Genomic DNA, 13,391 nt, shown 5'->3' with positions numbered 1-13,391 from the left:
AGCAGACAGAAAGAAACAATTCAAGTATTGTGGAAACACAATCAGGATAACACAAGATTTAGCTGCATCTACATTAAGGGACCACAGGGCATGAAATATAACATTCTGGAGGCCAAAGGAGATAGGATTACAACCAAGAATCACCTACCCAGCAAAACTGAGTATAATCCTGCAGGGGAAAACATGTCATTCAGTGAAATAGAGGACATTCAAGCATTCTTGATGAAAAGACCAGAGCTGAATAGAAAATTTGGTTTTCAAATACAAGACTCAAGTGGAACAGGAAGAGGTAAACAGGAAAGAGTAAATCATAAGAGATTTATTATGGTTGAACTGTTTACATTCCTGCATGGAAAGATGATATTTGTAACTCATGAGACCTTTGTCAGTATTAGGGTAGTTGGAGGGGAAAAAATTATATGTACTATATATAGATATAGATAGATAGATAGAGGGCACAGGGTGAGTTGAAAATGAAGGGGTCATATCTGGAGAATAAAATTAAGGGGTGAGAGAGGATTATACTAGGAGAAGGAGAAAGGGAGAGGTAGAACAGGGCAAATTATCTCACAAAAAAAAAACAAACCAGAAAAGAAAACGTTCTTACAGTGGAGGGGAAACAGGGGATGGTGAGAGGGAATGAGTGAATCTTATTCTCGTAGAATTTGACTTAAGGAGAGAATAACATACACACTCAATTGGGTATGGAAATCTGTCTTACCCTACAAGAAAATGGGGAGGGGGAAGGGGATAAGAGAGTAGGGGGATGCTAGAGAAGAAGGCAGATTGGGAAAGGGGGTAATCAGAAACAAGTACTTCTGAGGACAGACAGGGTCAAAAAAAGAATAGAATAAATGGGGGGTGGGAAAGGATTAAGGGAAATAGAGTTAGTTTTTCACAGCATGTCTACTATGGAAGTGTTTTGCATAACTGCACATATATAACCCATATTTAGTTGCTTGCCTTATCAGTGAGGGTGGGTGGGGAGGGAGTAAGGGAGAAAATTTGAAACCCAAAGTTTTAAAAACACATGTTTAAAAAAAATGTTTTCACATACAACTGGGAAAAAAGAAATACAGGAAGTGGGGTACAGAAATCCATCCTGCCTTACAGGAAAATTGAAGGGGAAGGGGATAAGAGAAGAGGGGGGAGAGATAGAAGGGAAGGCAGACTAGGGGAAGGGGTATTCAGAATGCATGCCATGTGGGGGTGGGGGGAGGGGCGAGATGGGATGAAAATTTGGAACTCAAAATCTTGTGGAAGTAAATGTTGGAAACAAAAAAAAAAATAAAAATTATCATAAAAAAGAGAGTAGAGGGCTTGGAATTGATATTCTTGGAGGTAAAGGAGCTAGGATTACAACCAAGAATAACCTATCCAATGAAAGTGAATATAATCCTTCAGGGGGAAACAATTAATGATATAGAAGACTTCTAAGCATTCCTGATGAAAAGACCAGAGCTGAATAGGAAATCTGACATTCAAACCTAAGTCTCAAGAGAAGCATTAAAAGGTAAATATGAAAAGAGTAATCATCAGGGACTCGACAAAGTTAAACTGTTTGTGTTCCCATATAGGAAGATAATACATGTAATTCCTAAGAACTTTGTCATGATTAGGGCAGTTAGAAGGAGTCTATATAGACTGAGGGCACATGTGTGAGTTAGTTATGGTGGGATGATCTCAAAAAAAATGTAGGGGTGAGAAAGAGGGATACACTGGGAGAAGAGGGAAGAGGGAGGTAGAATGCGGAAAATTTTTTCACGTAAAAGAGGCACACAAGGAAGAGCCTTTGTAGTGGCAGAGAAAATAGGGAGGGGTTAGGAAATGCTTGAACCTCACTTTCAACAAAATTGGTTGAAAAAGGGAAGATTTACATATACACACTCAGTTGTGTATAGAAATTTATCTTACCTAATAGGGAAATAGGAGAAGGGGATAAGAGATATGGGGGGGTGATAATAAGGAGGGCAGATTAAGGGAGGCAGTGGTCAGAAGCAAAACAGACTTTTGAGGAGGGACAGGATAAAAAGAGAGAGATGGATAAACAAAAGAAAATAGGATGGAGAGAAATAGACAGTAATCATAACAACAAATGTGAATGGGATGAACCAACTCATAAAACAGAAACAGATAGCTGAATGGATTAGAAACCAGAATTTAGCAATATATTGTGTACAAGAGATACAGTTGAAATAGAAAGACACACATAGAGTTAAAATAAAGGGTTGGAGTAGAATCTATCAAGCTTCAACTGAAGTAAAAAAAAGGTAGGGATAGCAATCATGATCTCAGACAAAACAAAAGCAAAAGTAGATCTAATTAAAAGAGATAATCAGGGAAACTATATTTTGCTAAAAGGTACCATTCCAATGAAGTAATATTAAAAATTTTTATGGCAAGTTTCTCTGATAAAGGCCACATTTCTCAAATACATAAAGAACTGAACCAAATTTATAAAAATAAGAGCCATTCTCCAATTGATAAATGATATGAACAGGCAGTTTTCAGAAGAAATTAAAGATATCTATAGTCACACGGAAAAATCTAAATCCCTATGCATTAGAGAGAAGCAAAGTAAAACAACTCTAAGGTACCACTTTAGACCTATCAGAAATGACAAATGCTGGAGGGGATGAGGAAAAATAGGTAACGTTAATAAACTGTTGGTGAAAGTGAATTGGTCCAACCATTCTGGAGAACAATGAGGAATTATGCCCAAAGTTCTATAGAATTGCGCATACCCTTTGATCCAGCAATACCACTCACTACTAGGTCTATATCCCAAAGATATAAAAAAGGGAAAAGGACCTATTTCTACAAAAATACTTATAGCAGCTCTTTTTGTGGTGGCTAAACATTGGAAACTGAAGGGATGCCTATCCAATGACTATACAGCTATTGTAAATGTTTGTGATGGAATATTACTGAGGTATAAGAAACAACAATAGGATGATTTCAGAAAACCTGGAAAGACTTATATGAACTGATGCAAAGTGAAGTGAACAGAACCAGGAGAACATTGTACACAGTAACAGCAATATTGTATGATGAAGAACTGTGAACACCTTAGCTATTCTCATCAATACAATGATTCAAGATAATCCCAAAGGACTAATGATGAAGCAGACTATCCACCTCCAGAGAAAGAACTGATGTTGTTTGGATACAGACTGAAGCATGCTATTTTTCACTTTCTTTCTTTTATTTTCTTTTATTCAAGTTTTCTTGTACAAAATGATTAATGTGAAATTGTTTTACATGATTGCACATATACAACCTGTATCTGATTGCTTATTGTCTCAGGGAGGGAGGAGGGAAGAGAGGGAAGGAGGGTTAGAATTTGGAATTCAAAACTTAAAAAAGCATTAAATTGTTTTAACATGTAATTAGTGTAAAATAAAATATTATATATTTTTTCAAATAAAGAGAACAGTTAGTGACATTAGTCGAAGGCAGTGGTATCAAATTCAAATAGAAATGGGGCTATTAGTCCATACATAAGGATCCCTGCTGGCCACATATCAACTTAGTTTTAAAATGTAATGTTATCTATTTTATTGAATTTTTATTTGTTTTGTTAAATATTTCACCATTATATTTTAATCTGGTTCTGGGACTGCATGGTTGATACCTCTGGTCTAAGGGATTCCACAGCAACATGATCAGAATGAATCTTGTGAGACTTGAATCTAAATTGCTTTAGGATTTTTTGACATTCAAACACCTGGAAAATAAGCTAATGCCTTCCATTTCCTTGGGATAAGCTCATACTTCCAAAATCAAATGTAAAAAAAAAAAATGCACTCATTTTGAAAGGCAGAATAGAACAATGAAGAGGAAGCTGACTTCAGGGCCAGGAAGACCTGGGATTAAGTCTCATCTCTGCCACATATTGGCTATGTGACCCTGGGCAAGTCACTTAACCTCTTAGTATTCTAGGCAACTATCTAAGACTGTTAAATTGCAGAGAATTTGCCAACCTACTTTGGTAGAGGGGATTTATAAAACTGGAAGGTTCCTTATATCAATGAACTTATGGGTCTAATTCCTATCCTTAACATTTTCCCACTTTAAATAATATTGCAGGAAGTCTTATCTCTGATAACGATATGAAAAGGAAATACTCTGAATAAAGATTAAGGCTGGTAAAATCTTAAGATAATACTAGTAATGGATATTTGGAGAGCATTTTAAAATTCCCAAAGTACTTTACACATTATTTCATTTAAGCCTCACAACACTACTGAGAAGTAGAGATTATAGCTATAACTATAACCATTTTGCCTGCAAGGACACTGAGGCTCAGAAAGGTTAACTAACTTGTCCACAATCAAATAGCTGGCAAGGATCAGAGGCAAGATTCAAATCCAGGTTTTCAGAATTCCAAGCCTAGCAATGCCGTCCACTGGGCCAGCTTGCAAGCAGCACAAACCACCCCAATTTCCTATTTTGGTGGAAAACCCTGGTAGGAGGATACTTTTGAGCTTGTCTGGCTGACAGTAACTAGCTTATGGTATTGATAAAAGAGGAAAGATAGAAGGGCTTGACTGAAGAAGGAAATAAATAAAGGTCCATGAGGAATAAGGGGGAAAAAAAAGGTGGGGCTATATCAGATGGCCAGGGCTTCACAGAAGAGGAAATTAAGAACTGGCAGAAACTGAGTAGGACGAGTGTGGAGAGGTAATTGGAGGGTTGAAAGGAAGGAGGGAAGGGAATGAGAAAGGCAGGGCAGAAAGAGGGGACAATTTTGTGTTTCACAACTCCTACTTTAACAGTGAGCCGGTACTGGCGGTTGATGTGATCTTCTTTAATGTTGTGACGAGGCTTTCAGTCTGTCGTCTTGTACCTTTCCCTTTAGATGATGAAAAGAAAACAGCAAAATATTTGGGATATTTCCCAGTACTTTCACAAAAGCTGAAAGCATCCTTAGGATTCCTGATGTCCCATTTTTTATATCCTGAAGTTTACATACCTTTACCCTTGGTGCCATGCTCTTGATCACGCCTTTGCTCTGGGAGTCTGAAACCAAAAGGAAGAGCTCTGAGATTTCCTGTAAGAGGAACAGGTTTTATTTGTTTGTTTGTTTGCTTGCTTGCTTTTTAAACTTGTTTTACTTTCATTCTGTTTCTATAATTCTGTTCTCCAATAAAGCAATTCTGTTTTTCAGTTAACCCATTGTTTTGTTTATATTCTTCATAGGTATTTCTAAGCTGTTAAATTTCATAATTTAATCTTGCTTGGAAACTTTGCAAAAAAAAAAGGACAGAGCTCACAATAACATGATTAGGCACCTTGAAAACTGTAAAGCTATAATCCCATGATTATGTTTTATGGGACAAAAGAATTTCTCAGGAATATTGAAGGGACAAATTGTAGATAAAATTCACAGGACATCAACAGAGATGAACCCTTGATTCAATTAACCCAGACACATTGTCACCAAGCTTTTAGACTAAAATGACAAAGCAATAAATTTATAAGTAACCAAGAAGAAAATCTCAATGACATAGCTGGAATATGACATAATGAATGTCAAAGAAAATAGGACTTACTGAAGGATGTTTTTTATTAAGTCCACAGCCACATCATCAAGCATTGATTTTCCCATCTGGCTGGGCTGAAAAAGCATATCTTTAAACATTTCTGGCTTGTTTTCCTCATCAGAAACGGCAACAGATGCAAAGATAAGAGTCTCCTTTTCTGTGCTTGCCCCAAGACCCTGGAAGAGAAGAGAATAGGAGATAGAAGAGAATCTCCTTCTTCTGTTTCCAGCATCAGTCATAGGAAGGTTAAGCAAACAGAAACCCTAAGAATCCTCCCTATGACGCTCAGAACACACATTTTTCCCGGCTGTTTCCCAAGCCTAAAATGCTATTCCTCCTTATCTCCACTTGCTGGCTTTCCTGACTTCCTTCAAGGCCCTGATCAAATTTCACCTTCTACATGAAGGCTTCGCTAATCCCCCCTAATTTTAGTGCCTTTTCTCTGCTGATTGATTATTTCCAATTTATCCTGTATATAACTTGTTTGTTCCTAGTTGTTTGCATGTTGTCTCACTGCATTAGACTGTGAGGTCTTTGAGAGCAGGGACTGTCTTTTGCCTTTCTTTGTAACCCCAATGCTTAGCACAGCACCCAGCACAGAGTAGGTACTTAATGTTTGTTGATTGACTGGTTTCAGCATCTCAAAGTGTCTTAAAGAAACCAAGTTCAAAATGTTATTTTCAGGTTTGGGATTCATTTAGTTGATTCTCCTACATTTAAAATTTTTAACTCAGATTCCAATCTTTCCTCTTTCCCTTTCCCCTCTCCCCCCCTGCAACAAATTAGTACCGAGATCCCTGAAAACTTGGGTCACAAAGGAATTCATGGACCATGGGAAGGATGCATAGTATAATGGGAAAGATGTTGTTTTTAGACTCAGATGATGTGTTCATTTCCTTGCTGTACGACTTATTGAGTGACAATGGGCCAATAACTTAACGTCTCTTCTTTAGAGGCAATCGGTGGCACAAAGGATAGAATGCTGGGCCTGGAGTCAGAAGACCTGAGTTCAAATCTGGCCTCAGACACTTACTGGCTATGTGATCCTGGGGCAAATCACTCAACCTCTGTCTGCCTCAGTTTCCTCAATTGTGAAATAGGAACAATAATGGTACCTACCTTGCAGGGATTTTGTAAGGATCAAATATTTGTAAAAAGCACTTAGCACAGTGTTTGGCACATAGTAGGTGGTATATAAATACTTATTCTGTCTCTCTCCCTACACTGCCCCCCAACTCCCAATTTTACTCCTAGGCATATATTCCAAGGAGATCAATAATTTAAAAAAAGAAAAGCCCTATATGCACCAAAATATTTATAGCAATACTTTTTGTGGCAACAAAGAACCACAAACACAGCAGATGCTGATTGGTTGGGGAAGGGCTAAACAAATCATGGTAAATTAATGTAATGGCATATTACTGCGCTGTCAGCAAGAATGGGTACAGAGAAGCATGGTAAAACTTATATGAGCTGAAACAAGGTGAAGTAAGGAGAGCCAAGAAAACAACATACATAATGATGACAACAATGAAAACTGAAACACAGAGTAATGAAAAGATGAATGTTGCAAAATTACAAGTAGCAAGCTTGGCCCCAAAGAGGAGATTAGAAGACATTTCTCCCACATCTTTGCAGGGATGAGGGAGAGCTCCATAAGTGTGGGAACATTGCAAGTGTTGACAGGTGTTTTCCAATGTATTGGTCAGTTTTGCTGGGGGGGGGCAGCAAGGTTTCCCCCTCTTCCTTTTTTTTTCTTTTCTTCTTTTAAAAGGTTCTTTGTTGTAAGGAATGACTCTCTAGGAAGGGGAAGGGAAGGAAATAGAGGAAATTTAGATGATGACAAATGAAAGATATCAATAGAAATGATTTTTTAAAATTAGATCTCTCTGAATCTCAAGGTTTTTATCTGTAAAAAGAAGAGTTTGGGTTAGATTACATCTAAGGTCTCTTCCATCCCTAAGTCTTATGATCCCAAATACCATGCAACTTTATATTCCCCACAGTGCTTAGCATGGGTATAGCATCCTTCATACTGCAGGCATTCAATAAATATTTATGAATGAGTGAATAAACATGTTTATCAAAACTATCTTTAAGTATCATCTCTTTTTTCTATATATTCTCTCCCCTCAGAATGCTTATCTACATTCATTACAACTCTATCTCCAGTCTTGAACTCTCGTCCTATCAGCAACTTAAACTCAACATTTTCAAATCTGGACCCATTAATGAACCCTCTCAGTCCATAGGGCCTTAACTAAGAATCTCCCTGGGACAAATTCAGATGGGAGAGATGGTAGAGCAGAAGAATAGAGGGCAATTCAACTATGATGCAGTTGCACTAAGACAGGAGGGGACCATTCTTCTTGCAGCCCACAGAATTTGGAGGAGATTCTGGTACTATGGGAACTGGAACCATGATGTAGTGGACTGGACTTGTAGCACACTGAACTTGGAATCAGGTTGACTTAGGTTCAAATCCTGATTCAGACACTTATTGTTAGCTATGTGTCCTTGGGCAAATCAGTTAGCTTCTCTATGCCTCAGTTTCTTCATCCGTAAAATGACATGACTAGATTTGACAGATTCTAAGATCTTCCTAGCTCTAAACATATGGGGACAGTTTGCAAAGTCCTTCACATATATTACCTCACTGAAGCTTCCCTGCTATCTCATGAGCTAGGTACTCAGGGAAGTTGGTATTACAAAGAGCCAGCAAGGTTTCATCAAAAACACATGATACTAGACTAGCCTGACATCTTTTTTGGGACAGGATTATTAAACAGTAGATGATATAAATACAGTAGATACAGTTTCTCCCTAGATTTTAGCAAATAAAATATTTCATACTATTCTTACAGAAAAGATGGGCAGATAAGAATTAGACCAGTGGTGTGAAACTGAAACGGAAATGGAAACTATATATAAGGATCCCCACAGGCCACATACTGACTTAGAAAACCACATGTTAACATTATCTATGTTTTATTGTATTTTTATTTATTTTTGTTAAATATTTCCCAATTACATTTTAATCTGGTTCAGGAGTGTTGTGGTCGTGTGTTTGACCCCTCTGAATTAGATGATAGTACAATCAGATACAGTCCAAATTTGAAAGAGTAGTTAGTGGTTCAATGTAAATATGGCAGTAGGTCTCCAGTAGAACACCCAAGGATCTGTCCTTAAACTTATGTATTGTGACATTGTTATCATTGATTTACATAAAAGCATAGATGGCATGCTCATAAAATCTGTATATGAAACAAATCTTGGAGGGATAGCAACATTGGATGATACTCAGAATCCAAAAGGATTTTGAGAGCAGAGACCATTGGGCTAAATTGAATAAGATGAAATTCAATGGGGATTTAAAGGTAATAAAATCTTATACTTGGGTACGGAAAACTACTTACACAAGTACAAGATGGGAGGCATGGTTACACAGCAGTGGTTCTGAAAAAAGATCTGGGAGTTTTATTGAACTACAAGCTCAATATGAATCAGCAGTGTGAAGAGGCAGTCAAAAAAGCTAATTCAGCCTTGGGCTGGATTGAAAAAAAGCTCTAGCTCCTAAGAAGAGACGTGAAAGTCTCACTGAACTCTGCCCTCAAGAGAACTCATCTGGAGTATTGTTTTCAATTCTGGGAACCAAGGTTTAAGGAAGATATTAATAAGGTGGAGAGCTTCTGGAGAACGGCAATCAGGACAGTGAAGAGCCTTGAGTCTACGTCACATGAGGACTAGTTGAAGGAACTGGGCATGTTACCTTGAAGAAAAGATTAATGGGGACATGATAACTATCTTTGAGTCCTTGAAAAGCTGGCATATGGATGTTTGGCCCCAGAGAGGAGGACTAGACCAAAAGCAATGCACAGAAATGCAAAGAGCCCAACTTGGGCCTGACATCAGGAAAATCTTCCTGAACATTTGAGTTATTCCAAAGGAGCACTGGCTTCATTACGAGGGGCTGTGACTACCCTCCTTGGACATCTTCCAGCAGAAGCTGGAGGGCTGAGGCTTGGGCACGTCATAGTGGGATTCTTTGTGTTTGTGGCTTAACTAGAGAGCCACTTGGATCCTTTTCGACTCTCAGATTCTATGATACCAAAGGTATTACTATCTGTATTTTACCAATGAGGGAACTGAGTTTGAGGGAAGTTCAATGACTTGCCCAAAGCTAGTGAGTGTCAGAGGTAGGATTTGAACCTTGATCTCCCTAGTCTAGTAGCTTTTCCACTATCCCACACTGCTTCTTGGGGTTTTTATCTTAATGGACATTCTTCTCTTCAGACTCTATTGACACCAGGTTAAGTTTTCTACCACACAGTTCTGCTCTTTTCATTGCCCCACTGGAAAACCGTACCCAACTCTTCATTTTCTGGCAAATAAAATTTAAATGCTTTGGCCTAGACTCTAGGACATCTTGAAGCCAGGGGTCATTTCTTGTATCCCCTACAAAGTCCAGCATGGTATGTGATATATTGTAGGCACTCATGAAATATTCATAAAATGAATGAATGAATAAAAGAAGTAAATTTCCTAGTAAAAAATTCAGGCAGTCTATAATATGTAATTTAATACATAATAACTGAGTGAATTGAATTTTTTACCTGATCATTTTGCCTGTATACTTTATCTTCCCAACTGGATTATAAATTTTTTAGGGGTAGGGAATTTTGTCATATTTTTCTTCCAGCCTTCTCTGTGCTATGCATATATAGTAGGCAATTAATATATGCTTTTAAATTGTTTTTTAAAAATACCACAAAGGGTTGTGGAAAGAAAGGTATACTAACATATTGTTGGTGGAATAGAGAATTGACCAAACAATTCTAGAAAACAATTTGGAATTATGTGAAGAGAGTTCTTAAAATGTCCATTACCGTTTTACCTGGAGATATCATTGCCAGGCATATATCTCAAAGGGGTCAATGAAAAAAATAATACTCACAGTCAAATGCACCAAAAATTTTACATTAGCATTTTTTTGTAGTATCAAAGAACCAGAAACAAAGTAGATGCTCATTAATTAGGAAATGACTAAACAAGTTGTGGGACTTTAATGTACTGGAATATTACTATGAAAAATAACAAAAATGATGAATATAGAGAGACATAAGACAACATGTGAATTGATGCAAAGTGAAGTAATCGGAATCAAGAAAACAGTATACACAATGAGAACAACAATAAAACAGTAACAAAACAACTAAAATTGAATGCTATGAAAATAAAATAATCAAGCCTGGCTCCACAGGAAAAATTAGAAAGTAGGTCCTCCTCTCCCTCTTTACTCCTTTGCAAAGGCAGAGGACTATGAAGGAACACTGCATATGGTATCAGATGTTTTTGGTATGTTTCTTAATTTTGCTGAAAAATTTCCACCCTCTCTTTTTTATTCTTTGACATTGTGGTGGGGGGGTGGGGAGGGAGGCTCTGATATATTGAAAAATGTAGATTATGGGTAAAAAAATATATCAATAAAAATTTTCTTTTTATAAAATCTTAATAAAAGAGGTATATTCAAAATAAGGTGGGCAAAATTTGTTACCTGTTTACCTCTAGCATATCAAAAGTATTCTCTTTGATATCATCTGGATATTTTTAATCTGCCGTATTGTTTCACTATCAATATGCAGTAGATACTTTAGATATTGGATCCCACCCAACACCAAAAGAAGGTATTTTCATTCTTTTTCAAGATTCATGTCCCTCCTGATTCTCCTAGACTTTCTCCAGGGTGCCCCAGACATCTCTTCACCCTGGAGGCTCACCCCACCCCTGGATTTTACCCATTAGAAATATCCTCTGCCCTTTGTCCTTTCCCTCTGATTGGCTGATTCCTAGAACCTCCATTTTAAGAAGCCCAGGCCAGACATATCTTCAATCCTGTCCAGGTTTCCCTCTTGACTTTTTGGACTTCCTCTGTCCTTGCCATATCCCCTCTAACTCCTTCCACTTCCTTTTATGTATCATCTTCCCCCATTAGAGTATAAGCTCTGTGAGTCCCTGAATTGTCTTTCTACTTATATTTCTATTTACAGTGCTTATCACAGTGCCTGGCACATAGTAAGTACTTAATAAATGCTTGTTGACAACCTAAGGGATCACGCAAGATTTGTATAATCCTGTAGTATCTTTTAGGGCACTTAGGCAATTTGCTCCCCAATTAAAGACCCCCCCCCACACATAGCACCCTGAGTTGAAGGACACAGAAGTGCTAAGTAACATATTTCCTAGGAAAAGAGATATAATTATTACCTGGTTATCCAAATGGCAATTGAGATACTGAATCCTTTGGGTTAGTTTATCCACCACCTGTCTGGAAAAGCCAAATAAGTCTTCTGCACTCACAGTCTAATGACATGGGATAATGAAAATAAGTAGAGATTGAAAAAAAATTAGTTTTATTAGAATTGTACAGGAATAAATATTTAACTTTGTTTAGCAGTTTGAAGGTATTTGGGATCTACATCTGGTTCCTTTAAGAAGTCAGGTGGAAAAATGATGCTTGTTCACCTGGAGAGAAGGGGTCTTGACCAAGTATGTTAGGAACAGCTGGTGTCAGAAGTTATATTACACAGTCCACCTCCTTTTAAAAAGTCAGTTTGGAGCTACTTAGAGGGGGAAGAAGAGAGAAAAGCCTGGAGAGGAACAGTTAGCTCCACACACAACCACTCTATTTCTTACCGTTCCGATCTTACTCAGAGAGCACAGCAGAGAAAGAACATTAAAGAAAGCTTGGGACAGAAAGACGGCTCAGGTTAGGAACATTCTACGTTCAAAGTGAGTCGAAGAGATACGAAGTAATTAGCAACTATATTTGAAATGGTAGCTAAGCATATGATGCAATGAATGAGGCTAAAAGTTATGAAAAAACCTTGGAGCATCCTGTATATAAGAGAAAGAAAAACATATAAATGTTTAGAGAATGGGAGCTACTAGCGATTCAATTAATGATAAGGGACTCGATTGGTTTTTAGAAGCATCTGCTTCTCTTAATTTTTGCTTGTGACGCATTTCAATAAGAAAATAGAAGAAACCAAGAATATGGTATTTTCTAAATAAACTGATAATATTTTCTTATAAAAAGCAAGGCAATGTACTGAGTGATATATATGCTTCTTTCAGTTAAAAATTGCCTACACTAAGCAAAGATGAACATAGGATTTTCTTTGTAACCCCAAACCATTCTAAAATGGAATAAATGTGTAGGTTTATTTTTATATCCTCCTGGGACTTGTGTCTCCTCTGCCAATATCTGCTCTGGAAAAAAATAATCTTATTGGGACTACATGTTGCAAAGTTGAAGATGTGAAGGGTAGCATTCAAGATGCTGCTTTTTGGAAGGTCACTATACTACAATTCCTTCCTTAGAACTCGGATCATTTAGTGCCACATTAGAGAAATTATAGCAAGACCAAATTTGCAAAACAAAACAAAAACCCCCAAAACCAACAAAAAGAAACAAACAAAAAACAACAACAAAGCAGTTGGCTGGAAGTTTAATGGAAATATAGCATTATCTACAGCTCAGAGCCACAGCTTTGGACTCACACGGGCTAGATTTTGACTGAGGGTCTTTTCATGCAAATCTCTTTGACTTGTGTCCTCACTCTCAGGATTTATCCTGAGAACATCAGAAATTGACTCATGTCTCAGTATCCAGAAGAATGTCCTGGGTAAGTATTCATGTCAATGAAACATCTAATATAAGGCAGGTTTTTTTTTTTTCATATAACAGAATATACAAAGGACTCTTAAGCCCATAAATGGTCATGGCAATTCTCTTTCTTTACAGATAGTCCTTCACCTACCCTGGGAGCCTCAATAATCCTGCAG

General features: G+C 37.4%; 1 protein-coding gene across 1 annotated transcript in view; it reads right to left on the bottom strand.

The window, feature by feature from the left end:
• CCDC180 (coiled-coil domain containing 180) overlaps positions 1 to 13,391 on the bottom strand; it is a 118,582-nt gene that overhangs the window by 36,283 nt on the left and 68,908 nt on the right. The window contains exons 26-29 of the mRNA XM_027869669.1: positions 11,811 to 11,906; positions 5,556 to 5,722; positions 4,976 to 5,022; positions 4,771 to 4,855 (exon numbers count right to left, since the gene is read on the bottom strand). Coding sequence (XP_027725470.1) covers positions 4,771 to 4,855; positions 4,976 to 5,022; positions 5,556 to 5,722; positions 11,811 to 11,906 — 395 coding nt within the window. The remainder of the gene's footprint in view (positions 1 to 4,770; positions 4,856 to 4,975; positions 5,023 to 5,555; positions 5,723 to 11,810; positions 11,907 to 13,391) is intronic.

Source organism: Vombatus ursinus, unplaced genomic scaffold, assembly GCF_900497805.2.
Source record: "Vombatus ursinus unplaced genomic scaffold, bare-nosed wombat genome assembly UNPS02014793.1, whole genome shotgun sequence".
Lineage (NCBI taxonomy): Eukaryota > Metazoa > Chordata > Mammalia > Diprotodontia > Vombatidae > Vombatus > Vombatus ursinus.
This window is presented reverse-complemented; position numbering and strand designations above follow the sequence as displayed.